We start from the raw sequence: 20,164 nt of genomic DNA on the forward strand, positions 1-20,164 counted from the left end.
GTCTCTGGACTGACATAAGATATGTGCCATAAAGTATGCCACATTTTTTCATGAATTTGATGCCACAGCTTTGCCAATTTTGTCAGATCTGGGCAAAAATGGCATCAAACTGCCAAAAAGTCACAACATTTTTTTTTCTCATTGGGAAACAATTTTGTCACTTTTCAAAGATTTTTACACCAGAAAACTGTCGTAAAAGCTTTGATGAATCAGGGCCTAAATCTCTATTTCTCATTTATTACAAATATGAGGCATTATTTAGTTCTTGTATAGCACTATATTTATGGCGTTTTTACTTGTGTGCTCAAGGGGTAACATTTTTCCTTGATGAGAGTGACATGTTAAGCATGTCAAGGTGTGGAGACTTTGAAGCCACAATGCTCCTCTGGGAAATATGCAAATTGTCTCTTCAGTGAGGAAGAGCACAAGAACTATAGTGCGACCTATAGGAAGTAGCAATCCTAAAAGTCAATACTGACCCCTTGGACGCCTCTCACACAGCCAAACCATATCTCACACTTTGTACTGATGAGGGGCAGTACCCCGAAACACAGTGTTTGCAAATTGAGATTATGGTTTTGACTTTTATCTTAAGTCATGTGTCAAGGCTCGTTAAAGGGTCGATATAGACTTTTAGGATTGCTACTTCCTATAGGTGGCACTAGAGTTCTAGTCGTCTTCCTCTCTGAAGAGACAATTTGCATACTTTTTTGTTATGATGGAGTGTTATGCGTGCACTTTGGGAATTTGGGTGCTGTATGATAATCAGATTTCTGGTCGGTTGATACAACATAGGCCACTCTGCCGGTCACGGTATTTGTGGAGCACAACATTACCTCTGCCTCCCTCTGTTGCCTGTATTGCTATTAGATGGAGGTGCAAGCACTACGGGGAGCAGATGAGCGTAGGGGAGGAGGGTTTCCAGTGAGTAGGTCTGGGGTGTGCCAGTATAGGAAGCATCTTAACCCTCAACTGGTGAGGTGGGGTTTGCCACACCCCAGGGAATTTTTGTTCGGCTGCCATTCACTGAAAAATGCTGGTATGAGGATATGTGTCTCACGAGCTTCCATCCATTTGTGGGTGTCAAAAATTTGTTATACTCATGTGTAATCAATCACCAATAAGAAAACGATTAAAACAAACGTGATCTTTGCATTTTCTGTAAAAATAAGAGATTTCTAAACACTGGGGTATAGGAAACCCCACATCACCAGTTGCATGACAAAAACCCCACCTCACCAGTTGAGGGTTAAGAAAAGGATCCTCAGCCCTGCAGGAGTAAAGGAAGAAAAGAAGGAAAAAAGGAGTAGAGTAAGAGAGAAACACAGTAAGAAAGCAAAGAAGGAAGTAGAGAGCAGAGACAACAGTATTGGAAGGGACAGTAGAATGGAGCAGAAAGAACAAAGCAAGACGTGCAGAGAAGGGGTCAGAAGGAAGAGAATAGGAGCTAGGAGAATAATAAGGGGCCCATCTCAACCAGAGAGCAGATACTGCTTACAGGTTCCTATAAGCTTATAAGGAAATGTTTTTGTATAGTTTCTCTTATAGCCACATTTGGTGGAGGGGCTTCACATGATACATAGATAGGGCTTACTGCAATGTATGGGCAGAGCATAACTAGACCGTGGACCCAGTCATTATCACAATTGGGATGCTAGTGTCATACCACCAAAAAAGGCAGGTGCTGTGAGGAATATTGTAATGTGATTGTACTATGAAAATCTGTATAATTTGTGTACCGCATGTACAGTATGTAATGTGTAAGTAACATGTGTGATATGTATCTAATGTGTGAGTGACATGTGTACATATATCTAATGTGTGAGTGCTGTCTGTATTCTACATGTTTCTAATGTGTGAGTGATATGTTTGATATGTATCTGTCTGAGTGATGTGCGTGACATGTATCTAATGCATGAGTGATATGCGTGACATGTATCTAATATGTGAGTGACGTGTTCAACATGTATCTAATGTGTAAGTGATGTGTGTTTGTCATGTATTTTGTAACATACCTGGCAGCGTGCTTGCATAGTGCACCATCTCCCACTATGCAAGATCGCAATCTTAACCTTCAGTCCAGTCTGCTAGTCTTGCTCCTGTTCATACTGTGTGCTTGCCTATGGTCTGACTGCTTAGGGCGGCGGCCAGGTTACTTCCTGTTTCTTATAGCTGCTGTGGGCACACCTCTAATGCGTCCCCAGCCTATTGCTATGAGTCACTGGATATTTAAACCCACTCCACCCTGTAGGAGATGCCTGAGCAACTCTAACATTCAGTGTGCTCCTTGACTCTGAATTTGCCAGGTCTTGTTCTGCTTCTTGCCTGTCCCGCCATTCTGGGGGCTGTATTCCCAGACCTGTTATCTGTGTCTTCTAGCCTGTTTCCGCCTCTCAGGGCCGTATACCCAGACTTGTTCCTGTATCTCGTTGCAATGTCAGTTCCTGTCTGAGCACTCTCCTAGCCTGTTTGTCCGCCATACTGGGGGTCATATACCCAGACTCGCTCCTGTATCTTGTTGCAGTGTCAGTTCCTGTCTGAACACTCTCCTAGCCTGTTTGTGTCTGTGTCCGAACCTTCCCTTTTCCTGCAGTCTCTGATCCTGCACCTAACCCCATAATCGTTGTTTCTGTACTTCTGTTGTGAGTTTAGAGTCCACTCGCTACTTCAATGCAAGTACCTTGTGTGTTTCTGGTTCTGCTTGTTCCTTCCAGTCTGTTCAGTGTGAACAGAGCCCTGTCCTCTCTGCTCTGCCTTGCTCACCGCTCCGGCGGTTTCGCTCTGCTCTGCCTTGCTCACCGCTCCGGCGGTTCCTTCCTGCTCTGCATTGCTCACCGCTCCGGTGGTTCCTCTCTGCTCTGCCTTGCTCACCGCTCCGGCAGTTCATCTCTGCTCTGCCTTGCTCACCGCTCTGGCAGTTCCTCTCTGCTCTGCCTTGCTCACCACTCCGGCGGTTCCTCTCTGCTCTGCCTTGTTCACCGCTCCGGCGGTTTCGCCCTGCTCTGCCTTGCTCACCGCTCCGCCGGTTCCTCCTGCTCTGCCTTGCCCACCACTCCAGCGGTATCTCTCTGCTCTGCTTTGCCCACCACTCCAGCGGTTCCTCTCTGCTCTGCTTGTCTGCCGCATTTGCGGTTCTGTTCCTGAATCCCAGTCTGTACTGGACCCTATCCAACCTGCTAGTGCCTCCCTGTCTGCACTCCAGCCATGCTTGCCAGTACCCCCCCTGTCTGCATACCAGCCGTGCTTGCCAGTATCCTCCTGTCTGCACTCCAGCCGAGCCTGCCAATACCCACCTGTCTGTGTGCCAGCCTAACCTGCCTGTTCCTGTATTCCCCGGTGTGGGTCAACAGCCGTGTCCGGGGTCTGACCTGGAGTCACACCTGGTCCCTCTGCTCGGTCCCTCCTTGGTCCACGGAGTCGACTAAGCCGCCGTGCGACCTTGGTCGGATCGGGTTGATACTTAGTTACGCCCCTCCAGGCACTCCTTGGTTCATGGTACAGTGGGATCACTAATCACGCACACGCCAGTCAGCCCGGGCGTGTGCATAGCATATTTAATGTGTTAGTAACATGTGTGTCACATATATCTAATGTGTGACTGACGTGTGTGCAATATGAGTTTAATTTATGAGTGATGTGGGGGAGATGAATCTAATTTGTGAGTAATTTGTTTGCAACATGTTTTTTATGTTAGTGATGTGTGTACGACATGTGTCTAATGCATGAGTGATTTGTGACATGTATCTAATGTATGAGTGATGTGGGTGAGGTGTGTCTAATGCATGAGTAATATGTTCACGACATGTATCTAATGTATGAGTGATGTGGGTGAGGTGTGTCTAATGCATGAGTAATGTGTTCACAACAGGTATCTAATGTGTAAATGACGTATGTATGAGATGTAATTGATGCATGAGTGATATGTGTAAAATGTATTTGTCATAGAGAAAAATTGGAAAATACATAAAGACATCTCTGGAGAGGAGACATATCACCCTCAAATTGAACATAGGGGATTAATTATAACTGGGGAAGTGAGAAAGAGATGACATTTCAACCTCCACTGAAGTAGAACCTACTGCTGTGAACAGGTAATTACACCAAGGGATCTCGGAAAATCAGCCAACAAGTCTAGTATTCGTATACTCAGAGGCGAAGTACACTTCAGAGGCGAGAGCTTCCTCTGTTCAAAGGGCTTATCTCAGACACTTTCTGAGCCAGTGATGAATATTGGGGTTTGCATTGATCCAATAATTATGGGGGATATATTTTTGACGTCGTAACGAAGGGATGAACATAATGTATTCACTCACATCACCATAAGGCGGCCGAACACATCCAACTTAATATCGGAAGATGGATGATGCTATCCATGCCATGTTTCATCTCTATAGAAAGGTAAAGTCGCGATAGGAAACATGACAACAATATCTCCCGCCTGGGACATCCAGGGACGAAGATATCCCGAAAGTCGGATATGTAATAAACTTCTCAAAGACCTATCACATCCCACGACCAAGCCCCATATGAGCTCACCAAGAGGAGGTATGTGAACGTAACCTTGATCTAATAAAAATCAGAGTTTGGGTTTCTGTCATTTGTCAGTCTGGGAAGGTACAGCTTGATGTGGTTCTTTCTGTTGCTCTAAGGAGTTTTGCTAAAAGGAGTAACTCCCTCTGCTAAGCTCTGAGCCATTTCCATGACACAGGTTTAGTACTTTTTCTTTTGTAATCCCTTTTATAACATGTGATTGTATATACCGTATTGTTTTGTTCCCAATTTGTAACATCTTTGAATATTTTTTATAAACATTGCCTACCAATCGGGATTAAATATATAAAATGTAATATCTCCATTCCTCTTGCTCTATATACCGCACACCTGAAGCCATATGCCACATGTAACGAGTGTCCAATGTGTCTGTAAAAATGACTGGTGGTGGCAGCTAGTAGTTCATTTTGTTATTGTGGAGTTGGCAGTGACTGTACCAGGTCTACATATATATATTTTTTTATTTGTACATATATGTTTATTAAGGTGAAAATGCGTTCTACAGCAAAAATAAAAATTTGTTTTATTCAAAGTCTTACCCCCTATAATTGTTACACATAAAGATTAGTGATGAGCAAGCACTAAAATGCTCGGGTACTAGTAGCTCGGGTCGAGCAAATTGGAATACTCGGGTGCTTGACCCGAGCAACGAGCCCAATGTAAGTCTATGGGAAACTCGAGCATTTTTCAGGCGGCTCCCCTCGGCAATCTGCAGAGGGCCTAAAAATTGCCCAAATCGATGGGAACAGTGCTCAAATGACTCCCAGGTCACTGCTATCAACAACGTTGTCAGAGGTATTACGCCACTTTTACGGACTCACAATAAAACATACCAAAACAAAACCAAAATGGATTTTCCTGGGAAATATGTTAAGGAACATCCTTTCCATGACATGTACAATGTATATAAAGCAAAATAAATAACCAAAAAACAAAAATACTCCTCCACACCTTGGGCTATATTCATACGTAGCCTTTTTGATGCGTTTTTGCACTTTTGCATTGCTTTCAACCAAGACAAATGCATTCACCAGGAACTTTCATTTTAACATTTTACAACCTTATCTTGCCATGTGGTGTGTGACATATCATCAGACACATGCATACAGTGCTTGAAAAGACATGGGAACAGCATGGGGAAGACCTCTGGAAGCATCTCTGACTCCAAGGTCACGGCCTAAAAGTGTGCCCATCATAAGTGATCCTTGGCGCATGCAAAGATGCCTCCCGCCATGCACCTGTCGCTGCAGACTTGCAACAATCACCGTCCACGTCCTTGTCCCACTGCAGCATTCAGATGTCCCTACCCCATTCCTTGGAATGCAAGCGCAAGTATGCAGGCAGCCACCCACCCACCCACAGGCTGCAATACTACACTGCCAAATTTTTGACAGCTGCTTGAACTTGAAATGTGGCCTTTTAGGCTCGTGGAGGCAGAAGCTTTTCATAACCTCATGTTGGCGGCGGCCAGGTGTCCATACTTGGTCCCCAGCCGCCACTATATTTCCCAGTATCGCCTCTGCCTTCCACAAGCACGGGTCCCACAACATTACCCGTGCCCTCCCCAGTGCACTTACTGGGAAGGACTGCCTAACCACAAACACGTGGACAGGTGAATGTGGCCAGGGACGGTACGGAGCCAGTCCACAACTTTTTTTGCTGAGAGTTGTATTTAGCTCGGTGAAAGGACTGGCATAGAGGGAAACCGTATCTACCCTGCGTGTCATTTCTCCCAGGAAGTCCTCTAATGCAGCTTGTTGCAGAAGCAATGGCAGCCCGTCCAACGTCAACTCGCACTTGTCGGTGGTGCTTTGACACACACACATCTTTCTTTGCGCATTTAATTTCTTGAATACAGAGTTGGACAATGGCCTGATCTGTAATGTGGTTTGAGAAATAACATGCATAAGCATGGCCGATGCACATTAAAAAAGCAGCCATTGAGTGGCTGACAGTTGTATTTAGCTCGGTGAAAGGACTGGCATAGAGGGAAACCCTATCTACCCTGCACATAATTTCTCATTTCTTAGGCTTGTGGAGGCGGAAGCTTTTCACAACCTCATGCCTCATGTCCATACTCGGTCCCCAGCCATCACTATTTCTCCCGGTGTTGTCTCCATCTTCTACAAGCGCTTGTACCTGAACATTACTGCTGGTACTTTTCTGTGGGAATTTGCTTGCCTCCTAGCAGCCTGGAATATTTCCATTAAACTATGGTACGACGCCATGGTATTAGCACTGCCCCCAGTACCAGTAGCGAAGCCATCCCCAATTTCCTTCTCAGGAATTTTATTTGGTAGACTGAGTGGCTGCCCAAATACATTTTCTCACAAAGGAGCTGAAGATAGAGTGAACGGCAGTACATTGGATCAATGGTTAGCACTGAAGCCTTGCAGCGCTGGGATCCTGGGATCAAATCCCAGCAAGGACAACATCTGCAAGGACTTTGTATGTTCTCCCCGTGTTTGCGTGTGTTTCCTCCTCAGTAAAAAAGCAGCCATAGAGTGTCCGGGAACCTTCCCACACAATTTTCATAGCCAGAACTGCTTCTCGGCAGGGTTGGACGGTCCCACCAGAGAATCCTCTGGTGTGTCTTGGCTTCTACCTCAGGAGAGTTCATGATAGCGCTAACTTTGCAGCTGCTATGGGGCTCTTGGGTGGGGGAGAAAGGTTAGCCCTCAGAATCAAATCGTCTGGTGGGCACAATGTTTTTCAATCTGAAACAGCTTCTCAGTGGGAGTTGTATTTCACCACAGCCATATTCTTTAGCTCAGTGAAAAGACTGGCATAGAGGGAAACCGTATCTACCCCGGCTGTCATTTCTCCATCACCAGGTTCCGCCCATTGTCACACACGACCATGCCTGGCTGTATGTTCAGCGGTGAGAGACACAGATCAGGCTGCTGTGTTACAGCTTTCAACAACTCTGCAGCGCTGGGCGGTTTGTCAATTAAGCATTAAGTATGTTAACTTCAGCACATCCTGTTGCCGCTTGGCCAAGGCAGTGCTGAAGTGCTGTCAGCTTGTGACTGATGTGGTCATTTCGGAGATGGAGGAGGAGGTGCATGAGCTGAACAATGTGATTATATTGTTGTTAAATTGGAGACGCTGTTTTTTATACTAAACAAAGATCCTATTGTTTTGTTTTTTTACGGTATTTTTTAACACAAATGCATTCACCGGGAAATGTCATTTTAACATTTTACAACCTTATCTGGCAATGTGGTGTGTGACACATCATCAGACACATCCTGTTTTATTTATGATGGAGGGACTTTTAAAGTCATAAAGTCTTTTTTTATAGGGACATCAGATGGCGCTTACTATTCTTAAAAGGCCAGCAGTCGGCCCTCGCTATTGTTAGAGAGCCATCAGCAGCCTATGCTTTGTTGTTCACATTTTTAACAAGTAGATCTCCTATACTGTTATTGCGTATCCAGTGACTGCAAGGGCTACCAAAAATTTGGACGCAACCCAATACCCCTTTGAAGAGACATAGAGGAGGGTCTCAGTAAAAAAAATGTTCCCATTATAAAGGAGCGGGTCTCCTATACGGGTAATGCCCATGCTGTGACTGCAAGGGCTGCCAAAATTTGTGAAAAACCCCACTAAGAAATTAAAGACACATAGAGTAGGGCCACAGTAACAAGGTACGACTAGTGTTGAGTGAGCATGCTCGACACTGCTCAGTACTCGCCCGAGCATCTCACTACTCGGGATGTTGGGCAAGCACCGAGCATTTTCGGGTTACTCGGGTGGGAGCTAGGGTCTCCGCCCTGCATGTTTGGTGCTCTTTACAGAGCCAATGAACATGCAGGGATTGCCAGCCAGTCACTGTAATGCCGCAGCCATGTTGGTTGTGGGCATTACAGTAATTGGCTGGCCGCACAGCGTCACCTCGAGTATTTAAAACCGGGTGCCGCCATCTTGGACACAGTCGCTCCGGATCAGACAGTGTAGGGAGAATGCTGCTGAGCTAGGGAGACATTTATACTGCGAAATAGGTAGTGTAGGGTCTCCAAAGCCTGCAAAATCAAACAAACAGTCCTTCTGAGGACTAATATCCATCCCAGATATTAGGCAGGCAGGCTGTATAGCAGACGCAGTTGTTATACCACCAAACACTACATTACAGTACTGTGTGCTGCTGCTGCTCAAATTGATAGACTTAGCCCCAGGTCTCAGGGGCCAGGAAAAATCCTTTTTTTTTCATCTAAATACTCTTTTTTTTTTTCCTCAGTCAGACTGTACAAATACCCATCTTAATAAACCTTTTGATATTCCCCCCCCCCCCCAAAAAAAAAAAATTGAGTGTGTCTGTGAGTGTTCAGACACAAATGTATCTGTTTAAAAGAGTCTGGTTTCGGCCAGATAACTAGAAATGTGGTTTTGCAGTTCCACGGTTCAAATCTCTGTATTATCCACTTTTTTGCCCTTTTTCCATTAAAAAAAACAGTTTGAGTGTCTCGCTGACTGTTCAGACACAAATATATCTATTCAAAAATGTGTGGTATACGGCAGGAAATTAGAACTGTGGTTTTCCTCTTCAACGGTTCAAATCTGGGTGTTGTCCACCTTTTTGCCTTTTTTCCATTTGAGTGCTGATAACCCCAAAAAGGCCATTTGTACCACCTGGCAGACCAGCATCAGCAGGGGTGACAAAACTACCAGCCTGACCACCACCAGCATGATCAGGCACATGTCAACAAAGCACCCGACTTTGTGGGGCGAACCCCAGGGTCCACGACCAGTGTCAGCGGGTGTCACCACTGCTTCTTCCGCTGTTGTGCGTGTAAGAGAACTCCCTGTTGTGCGTGCAAGGCAATCCCCTGTCCATACTGCATGCAAAGATGCCCCCTCATCTCAGTCTTCACTTGTTATGGCAGTTTCTCAAGAAACAGCATCAACGTCCACGTCCATGTCCCACCGCAGCGTTCAATTGTCCATAGCCCAGACCTTTGTACGAAACCGCAAATTCGCAGCCAACGCCCCACAGGCCACAGTCCTAAATTCGCACATTTCATGACTGCTTGTGTTGGAAATGCTGCCTTTAAGGCTGGTGGAGACTGAATACTTCCGCAACCTTATGGTGGAGGCCGTCCCTCGGTACTCGTTCCCCAGCCAACACTATTTTGCCCGGTGTGCCATCCCCGCACTACACAAGCACGTGTCCCAAAACATCTTCCGTGCCCTCAACAACGCAGTTACTGGGAGAGTCCACCTGACAACGGACATGTGGACAAGTGCTTGTGGCCAGGGACGGTACATCTCGCTGACGGCACACTGGGTAAACATAGTGGAAGCTGGGACCCAGTCGGACCTTGGGACGGAACATGTCCTCCCCACACCGAGGATTGCGGGCCCTATGTCAGTCAGAGTTGCCCCCACAGTGTGCAGCTCCTGCGCATCATCATCCTCCTCCTCATGTTCAGCCTCCATCTCAAATATCACCACATCAGTTACAAGCTGGAAGCACTGCAGTACTGCCTCGGCCAAGCGGCAACAGGCTGTGCTGAAACTCATAAGCTTAGGTGATAAACCTCACACTGCTTGTGAGTTGTGGACAGCTGTGAAAGAGCAGGCAGATCTGTGGCTGAGACGGCTGAACCTACATCCAGGCATTGTCGTGTGTGACAATGGCCGTAACGTGGTGGCGGCTCTGAGGCGAGGCGAGATCACACAAGTACCATGCCTAGCTCATATGCTTAACCTCGTGGTTCAGCGGTTTCTTAAATCGTACTCCGAGTTGCCAGAACAGCTTGTCAAAGTAAGCCGCCTGTCAGCTCATTTTCGGAAGTCGGCTAGAGCTTCCGCCGCCCTTGCTGTGTTGCAGCAGGGTTTGCAGCTTCCGGCACACCGACTGGTGTGTGATGTCCCCACACGTTGGAACTCTACCCTCCACATGTTGAAAAGGATTTGTGAGCAGAAGAGAGCAGTTGTGGAGTACCAGCTGCAACAAAGCCGTCGATATTCAGGTCAGATTCCACACATAAGACCTCAGGAGTGGACATGGATGTCAGACATATGTACCATCCTCCAAAACTTTGAGGACTCCACCAAGATTGTGAGCGGCGATGACGCCATAATTAGCATCACCTTCCCGCTTCTCTGTCTTCTGAAATGCTCTCTGCTCACAATCAAAGAGGATGCATTGCAGGCGGAGCACGATGAGAAGGAGCAAGGAACCATACAGGGTGATTACACACAGCCAAGCCTCATCTCATCCCAACGTGGATTGGGTGACGAAGAGGAGGAGGAGGAGGAAGGACAGAAGCTAGTTTCATGCACTATAGACAGTACTACCTGCACAGCTGTCATACCGTCTGTTCAACGTGGATGGTCTGAGGACAGAAAGGAGGAGGAGGCGAGCATGGTCAGCCATCCTCTTGGTGAGGACACGGAAGTCTTGCCTGTTAGTAGTCTGGCACGCATGGCTGAGTTTATGTTACACTGCCTTTCCCATGACTCTCGCGTTCTCAAAATTTTGGGTGACAGTCATTACTGGTTGGTGACACTTCCAGACGCACGCTACAAGGAGAACTTTATATCTCTTATTCCTGAGGCGGACAGGTTTACAAAAATGGGGCAGTACCAGAAGGCCCTTGTTGCGGAACTATTAAAAAAATTCCCATCTGAAAATTCTGGCTGCAGAGGGCACACTTCATTGGACAACCAAGGAGTACAGGAGGCACAACTTCAATCCAGCAGAGGTAGGGGAACACTGTCAAAGTTCTGGGAGAGCTTTCTCAGACCCTCCCATAGCACAGGCCATGAGGCGCGGGGTACTCTCACAAGGAGTGCAAAGTTAGGGAAGATGCTGAGGGAGTACCTTGCTGACTGTACCAACGTCCTCCGTGATTCTGCTGTGCCTTATAACTGGATGTCTGACATATGTACCATCCTGACAAACTTTGAGGAGTCCACCAATATGGTGAGTGGCGATGATGCCATCATTAGCGTCAGCATCCCACTTGTCTGTCTTTTACAACGCTCTCAAAAGAGAATTAAAGAGGAGGCATTGCAGCCAGAGTATGATGAGATGGATCAAGAAGCCATAGCGGGCGATTACACACAGCCCAGCCTCATCTCATCCCAAAGTGCATTGGGCGACAATGAGGAGGAGGAGTAGGAACAACAGGAGCTGGTATCATGCGCTGTAGACGGTATTACCTGTACAACTGTCATACCGTCGGTTCAGCGTGGGTGGCCTGAGGACAGGGGGAGGGGGAGGAGGAGGAGGAGGAGAGCATGGTCAGTCGTCATCTTGGTGAGGACATGGAAGTCTTGCCCGTTACCAGTCTGGCACACATGGCTGACTTTATGTTACGCTGCCTTAACCGTGACCCTCGTGTTGTCAAAATGTTGGGTGACAGTCATTACTGGTTGGTGACACTTTTTGACCTCCGCTACAAGGAGAACTTTCACTCTCTTATTCCTGAGGAGGAGAGGTCTACAAAAATGGAGCAGTACCAGAAGGCCCTTGCTGCAGAACTGTTAAAAAAATTCCCATCTGAACACGCTAGCGGCAGAGGTCACAGTTCGTTGCTCAACCAAGGCGTACAGGCGAGAGAGAGGCAACTCCAATCCAGCAGAGGCAGGGGAACACTGTCAACGTTCTGGGACAGTTTTCTGAGACCCGCCAAGCTTACAGGCCCTGAGGCGCGTGGTACTCTCACAAGGAGTGGAAAGTTTCAAAAGATGGTGAGGGAGTACATTGCCGACCGTACCAGCGTCCTCCGTGATTCCTCTGTGCCTTTTAATTATTGGGTATCCAAGCTGGACACTTGGAATGAACTCGCTCTGTACGCCTTGGAGGTCCTGGCCTGCACTGCCGCTAGCGTGTTATCGGAGCGTGTTTTTAGTGCCGCTGGGGGAATTATAACTGATAAACGCACTCGCCTGTCAACTGACAATGCTGACAAGCTGACCCTTATCAAAATGAACAAGGGCTGGATTGGGCCAGACTTCTCATCACCACCAAAAGACAGCAGAGTAACATAAAGTCAAATCCACTGTGTTATTTCAGGAGGTGTATTCCCATGCACCGCTTCACACCCACACATGGGTATACGCTTCCTCATTTCGGCTGTTTTTTGCTCTTCTCCTTATCCTCAGCCTCCACCACCACTATACCACCAGGGTGACCATGGTCCGTGTTGCCAGCATTGCAAGTTCCTACGTCCTAATTTTTGGAAGCTTTTGCTTGGAAGGCATAGGCAAAGACTATGGGAGACCCACTCCCCAATGATGGGAATAATGTTTTTAATATGCTGTACTGCATGGCTCTTGTAAGGGGCATTGCAAGTTCCTCCGTCCTAATTTTTGGCAGCTTTTGCCTGGAAGGCATAGGCAAAGACTATGGGAGACCCACTCCCCAATAATGTGAATAATGTTTTTAATATGCTGTACTGCATGGCTCTTGTAAGCGGCATTGCAAGTTCCTCCGTCCTAATTTTTGGCAGCTTTTGCATGGAAGGCATAGGCAAAGACTATGGGAGACCCGCAACCCAATAATGGGAATAATGTTTTTAATATGCTGTACTGCATGGCTCTTGTAAGGGGCATTGCAAGTTCCTCAGTCCTAATTTTTGGCAGCTTTTGCTTGGAAGGCATAGGCAAAGACTATGGGAGACCCACTCCCCAATAATGGGAATAATGTTTTTAATATGCTGTACTGCATGGCTCTTGTAAGGGGCATTGCAAGTTCCTCCGTCCTAATTTTTGGCAGCTTTTTCTTCGAAGGAATAGGCAAAGACTATGAGAGACCCACTCCCCAATAATGGGAATAATGTCTTTAATATGCTGTACTGCATGGCTCTTGTAAGGGGCATTAAAATCGTCTTGTTAAGCTACTGTGACCTCCACGTCTCTTCCAAGGGTCATTGATATTGTCTTTTTATTCCACTGGGACCTCCACGTCTCTTCCAAGGGGCATTGATATTGTCTTTTTATTCCACTGTGACCTCCACGTCTCTTCCAAGGGGCATTGATATTGTCTTTTTATTCCACTGTGACCTCCACGTCTCTTCCAAGGGGCATTAAAACCGTCTTGTTAAACCACTCTGAACTCCACGTCTCTTCCAAGGGGCATTGATATTGTTTTTTTATTCCACTGCGACCTCCACCACTCTTCCAAGGGGCATTGATATTGTCTTTTTATTCCACTGCGACTTCCACCACTCTTCCAAGGGGCATTGATATTGTCTTTTTATTCCACTGCGACCTCCACCACTCTTCCAAGGGGCATTGATATTGTCTTTTAATTCCTCTGTAACCTCCACCACTCTTCCAAGGGGCATTAATATTGTCTTTTTATTCCACTGGGACCTCCACCACTCTTCCAAGGGGCATTAATATTGTCTTTTTATTCCACTGGGACCTCCACGTCTCTTCCAAGGGGCATTAAAACCATCTTGTTAAACCACTCTGAACTCCACGTCTCTTCCAAGGGGCATTATAACCGTCTTGTTAAACCACTCTGAACTCCACAGCTCTTCCATGAGGCATTGAAATGTTGTTTTTAATTACCTCTAACCTCCACGACTCTTCCAACGGGCATTGCATTTCCTCCTAATTTTAGTCAGGTTTTGCTTTTCAATGCATAGGCGAACACTAAGGGAGACCCACTCCCCAATAATGGGTAGAAGGTTTTTAGTACGCTGTAATCCACGTCTGTTTCAAGGGGCATTGCAGTTCCTCATAATTTTTGGAAAGTCTTCCATTCACTACTTAGGCCAACAGTGTACAGGAGACCCAGTTGCTATAAATGGAAAAAACAGTTTAGTTAAGGCCCTCTGACCTCCATGTCACTTCCAAGCGGCATTGGAGTGCCTCGAAATTTTTAGTAGGCATTGCACTCACTGTATGCCCTATAACTGTGTAGCCGAACCGCTCCTTTTGGTACAGAAACATATCCTACAAGACATGTGTGGTTGACTGGCCTGATATTGATGTGAATGGTCCCTGTTCCTCCTGCTCTTTCTCCTTTGCCACCACCTCATCCATCATTCATCACCAGAAGCTTTGTTTTAACGGGAGTCATAGAACTGGGATAGTAGCAGGAAAACATCCAGCAATCCTCGGAGGAGGTAGGATATGCGCCAAAATGCTGACCACCTCAGGCCTAGCCGCTACTACATACATGCGCTTGCATTCCAAGGAACAGAAAGCTAAGGAGATGGATGGCCTCATGATCATGAATAATTTACTCGTTGTGTAGGAGGCCGACCACTGCTGCTGTCTACCTTCTGAACTTTGTGTTGAAGCCTGATTGACCCAGGACCCGCAATGCTCTATGTCTGGAGGACATGTTGCATCCCAGTGTCCAACTTTGTCCTGGCTTCCACAATATTAACCCAGTGTGAAGGTGTCTGTGAGATGGACCATCCCTGGCCACATTCACTTGTCCACGTGTTTGTGGTTAGGCTGTCCTTCCCACTAAATGAACTGGGGAGGGCACAGGTAATGTTTTGAAATGTGCACTTGTGTATAAGGCGCACTGGGACAAATAGGGGAGGCTGGGGACCAAGTGTGGACACCTGGCCGCCAGGCGGCTGGGGACTGAGTATGGATACCAGGTCGCCGACGCAGCCAAGACGTGGTGGCCAGATTCCGCCTCCACATGCGTAAAGGGCCCAATTTCAAGCGCAAGCAAGCAAGCAGTACGGTATTGCAGCCTGGGGGTGGGTGGGTGGCAGGCTGCATACTTGCGCTTGCATTGCAAGGAATGGGGGAGGTACAATTTAACACTGCCCTGGGACAAGGACTTGAACGGGGATAGTTGCAAGTCTGCAACGACAGGTGCAGGGCGGGAGGCATCTTCGCATGTGCCATGAATAGGGGGTTGGCGTGCACACACTACAGCGGAATAGGCTGTATTTCCCACTAAATGCACTGGGGAGGGCACAGGTAACGTTTTGGTATGCGCTTGTGTATAAGGCGCACCGGGACAAATAGCGGCGGCTGGGGACTGAGTGTGGATACCAGGCCGCCGACGCAGCCATGATATGGTGGCTGGCATCTGCCTCCACAAGCCTAAAAGGCCTCATTTCAAGTGCAAGCAAGCTAGCAGTATGGTATTGCAGCCTGCGGGTGGGTGGGTGGCAGGCTGCACACTTACGCTTGCATTCCAAGAAAACAAAGCAGATGCTAACTTCTATCATCATCATCTTGCTCCTCACCTTGGCACTCTCAACTCCCCTGATGGAGAAGACAGGGCCCACCGGAGGAGTCTGGTTGTCTGGTGGGCTCGTCCAATGCTGCCCTAAAGCAGGCCAGGCTAAGAAAAGTGTGGGGAAGTTAACCGGGACAAATAGTGGCGGCTGGGGACTGAGTATGGAGACCTCGCTGCCGAAGCAGCCATGAGGTAGTGGCCAGCTTCGGCCTCCTCCAAACTAAAAGGCCCCATTTCAAGTGCAAGCTAGCAGTATGGTATTGCAGCCTGGGGGTGGGTGGGTGGTTGGCTGCATATTTGCGCTTGCATTGCAAGGAATGGGGGAGGTACAATTGAACACTGCCCTGGGACAAGGACTTGCACGGGGATAGTTGCAAGTCTGCATCTTCTGATGTGGCAAGGATCACTTCTGATGGGCACACTTTTAGGCAGTGACCTGGGTGTCAGAGATGCTTCCAGGGGTCTTCCCCATGCAGTTCCCATGTCTTTTCAGCACTGTATGCATGTGTCACACAGCACATGGCCAGATAAGGTTGTAAAATGTTAAAATGACATTTCCCAGTGAATGCATTTGTCACGGTTGAAAGAAATACAAAAGTGTAAAAACGCATAAAAAATGCTACTTGTGAACATAGCCCAAGGTCTGGAGGAGTATTTTTGTTTTTGGTTATTTATTCAACCTTATATAGAAGTCTTTACCCTGGAAAGGATGTTCCTTAACATATTTCACAGGAAAACAGTTTCAGTTTTGTTTTTGAACGTTTTATTGTGAGCTCGTAAAAGTGGCTTAATACCTCTGACCACATTGTTGAGAGCAGTGACCTGGGGGTCAGAAATGCTTCTTGGGGCGATCCCCATGCTGTCCCCATGTCATTTGAGCACTGTCACTATCGTTTTGGGCACTTTTTAGGCTTTCTTCAGACTGCCAGGGGTGCCGCCGCAAAAATGCTCAGGTCTCCCATAGACTAACATTGGGCTCGTTACTCGAGTCGAGCACCCGAGTAGCACGGTGAGCTCGGCCCGAGCTTCGAGCACCCGAGCATTTTAGTGCTCGCTCAACACTAGGTACGACATGTTCCCATTAGAAAGGAGAGGGTTTGCTATACAGTTATAGGGTATGCAGTGGGTCCAACGGCTGACCAATTTTAGTAAAAACACCACTAAGAATTTAAAGACACATAGAGCAGGGCCACAGTAACAAGGTACGACATGTTCCCATTAGAAAGCAGAGGGTCTACTATACAGTTATAGGGTATGCAGTGAGTCCAACGGCTGACCAATTTTAGGAAAAACCCCACTAAGAATTTAAAGACACACAGGGCAGGGCCACAGTAACAAGTACGTCATGTTCCCATTAGAAAGGAGAGGGTCTGCTATACAGTTATAGGGTATGCAGTGAGTCCAACGGCTGACCAATTTTAGTAAAAACACCACTAAGAATTTAAAGACACATAGAGCAGGGCCACAGTAACAAGGTACGACATGTTCCCATTAGAAAGGAGAGGGTCTGCTATACAGTTATAGGGTATGCAGTGAGTCCAATGGCTGACCAATTTTAGGAAAAACCCCACTAAGAATTTAAAGACACATAGAGCAGGGCCAAAGTAACAAGGTACCACATGTTCCCATTAGAAAGGAGAGGATCTGCTATATAGTTATAGGGTATGCAGTGAGTCCAACGGCTGACCAATTTTAGGAAAAACCCCACTAAGAATTTAAAGACACATAGAGCAGGGCCACAGTAATAAGGTACGACATGTTCCCATTAGAAAGGAGAGGGTCTGCTATACAGTTCTAGGATATGCAGTGAGTCCAATGGCTGGACAATTTTAGGAAAAAACCCACTGAGAATTTAAAGACACACAGAGCAGGGCCACAGTAACAAGTACGACATGTTCCTATTAGAAATGAGAGAGTCTGCTAAACAGTTATAGAGTATGCAGTGAGTCCAACGGCTGCCCAATTTTAATAAAAACACCACTAAGAATTTAAAGACACATAGAGCAGGGCCACAGTAACAAGGTAAGACATGTTCCCATTAGAAAGGAGAGAGTCTGCTATACAGTTATAGGGTATGCAGTGAGTCCAAAGGCTGACCAATTTTAGGAAAAACCCCACTAAGAATTTAAATACACATAGAGCAGGGCCACAGTAATGACAAATTCCCATTAGAAAGGAGAGAGTCTCCCATAGTGTTGGCCAATGCTGTGAATGCAAGGGCTGCCAAAAATTTGGAGGCACTTCAATGCCCCTTGGAAGAGACGTGGAGGAGGGCCTCATAAAAAAATGTTCCCATTAGAAAGGAGGGGCCTCCTATACTTGTAATGCCCATGCACTAAGTATATGGGCTGACAAACATTTACCCCTGGGGGGTATAAATGAACATACTATATAAAAAAAATTTTTTACGGGCATCATAAACACACTTTAAAAAAATTATGTGGGACCACGGTCACCCTGGTGATATGGTGGTGGAGGATGAGGAGAAGGAGGAGGACAAGAGCAAATAGCCAAAATCAGGAAGCGTATACCCATGTGTGGGTATGAAAAGGTGCATGGGAATATGTGACACCCCAGGGGTCTGGTTGCCACAGTAATAGAGATATTACGTCTGAGAGCAGGTGGGAGGTCTCTTGGTCAGGAATCCTATGCATGCCACACCTCCTGCCCAGTCCTGGAGGGGAAGGACTTCCCCTATATAAAACTGGGGCTGAGGCAGGGTTAGTGAGTTGAGAAGAAGAGAAGCAGCTATAGGAAAGAGAGATCAGGAGCTCTGTGGAGCAGTGCTAAAAGGAATCAGGGGCTGGCAGCTGTAGAGCTCGCCCTGATTGAAGAGTTACCACCGGACCCGGAGTCCGAGGCTGTGGGGGCTAATCCTTACCCAGCAGCAGAAACCGACCGGCAGGGGATTTCAGGTCCTCTGGCCAAGAAACCCGAAGGCACGGTCAGACGCGTGGGACCCGTACCGCCATCGTGGAGCGGAAGCCACTAGAAGGCCCCGAGTCACCGGCCATACGGGTGAGCACCACACGGTACACTCAGGGACGTGGGCTACTTTTACCCGCCTCTAGCAAGGTAGCCAGAAGAGTACAATTAGTTGGGGAGGCCTACAACTCCGCCTGGCCAGGGGAGATCCCATCTGCTCAAGGACTGACCAGGCCCCGACCGCTAGCCAGTACACCGGGAGGGTCTATCTTTGTCACCAGTAAAGACCCTGAACTACACCGCATCGTCTCTGAGTGGTTCCTGCTACCCCCATCATCCACGTCGGCTGCCCTGAGGCCATACCCCTCCCGTTGGGGGTTATACCATCTACGCTGGACAATCGTACCACCGGCCTCAGCGGTCTGCCCTGCAGCGGCAGCTCCATAGCTGCATTCAACGGGTGGCGTAGTCGTCCAACATCTACTGCTAATACTCAGCCACACAGTTTGACTCCCTGGGCACGGACCGGGCCACCGCCACGAAACTACTACCCCCAACAGGCCCGGCTCCGGGTAGTCCCCGCGTGCGCAACGCTACACTAAGTAGGCCCAGGGGCGCGTCAACTTTTGGCGTAGTCGGCAGGATTTCGTGCCCGCTACCACCAGGTACTGCGTGCCTGAAAAAGACTGTTCAAACTTACCAGTGGTGAAGATTCCCACCATCCGTGGAGGTTTCCCGCCATCCGGCGCCATCTTCTACCTTCTTCCCGCCATCCGCGAAGTTTTCCCGCCATCCGGCGCCATCTTCTACCTTCTTCCCGCCATCCGCGAAGTTTTCCCGCCGTTGGACGCCATCTTGAAGACGCCGCGCAGGAAGAAGAGGGGCGTGGACTCCGAAAGCGCGCGAGAATTGAAGCCCCGCCTCACGTCCGGACGTTGCGTAAGGTCCTGGAAGGAGCCCAGCAGACGCCGACGTCACAGGAGCGCGACGGAAGGTCCTCAACCCTGACGATCCACTGCGGAGCCGCGGCCTACGGAAGAGGATCATCGCAAGGTAGGCCACGGTCCACTAGGGGGGGGAGAAAGATGTCGGATACGGAGGAGAGCTTCACTGCCTCAACCCCCGCCAGCGCCACCGCTGCTGCAGTCATGCCTTTCACCATGCCCTATATCCCGGGAGCAGCCTGGCTACCCCAGTACTCAGGGGAGTCACATACCCTGAATGACTTTAAAGAAAAGCTGGATAGCCTCTTCCAGGTGTACCCCCTCACAGAGGAGCAAAAAGTGAGCATCCTGGTGGCCCAACTAACCGGGGCAGCCCAAAGGGAGGTAAAGTCCTGGCCACCTGGAAGGAGGACTGTCGCAGGGATACTAACCCGGCTGAGGGACACCTTTGATACCCGCACCTCAGCCGAGATTAAGCTTAGATTCTATGGGTGCAAGCAGCGAGCACATGAGAGTATAAGGGACTATGCACTAAACCTACAAGAGGCCCTGAGAGCCATTAAGCAGACCG

The 20,164-nt window shown here is 47.9% G+C and overlaps 1 protein-coding gene across 4 annotated transcripts in view; it reads right to left on the reverse strand.

The window, feature by feature from the left end:
* Positions 1 to 20,164, reverse strand: part of MMEL1 (membrane metalloendopeptidase like 1) — a 668,752-nt gene that overhangs the window by 348,620 nt on the left and 299,968 nt on the right. The window contains exon 1 of one of the 4 annotated variants that reach the window (XM_073656487.1): positions 2,016 to 2,058. The exons of the other annotated variants lie outside the window; for them this stretch is intronic. Within the exon in view, the coding sequence (XP_073512588.1) occupies positions 2,016 to 2,043 (28 nt within the window). The 5' untranslated portion in view covers positions 2,044 to 2,058. Of the gene's footprint in view, positions 1 to 2,015; positions 2,059 to 20,164 lie in introns of those variants that run through there. 4 annotated transcript variants of the gene reach the window in all.

The sequence above is a fragment of the Phyllobates terribilis genome, unplaced genomic scaffold (genome assembly GCF_046119375.1).
Source record: "Phyllobates terribilis strain yellow unplaced genomic scaffold, ASM4611937v1 Scaffold_12__6_contigs__length_324123572, whole genome shotgun sequence".
Lineage (NCBI taxonomy): Eukaryota > Metazoa > Chordata > Amphibia > Anura > Dendrobatidae > Phyllobates > Phyllobates terribilis.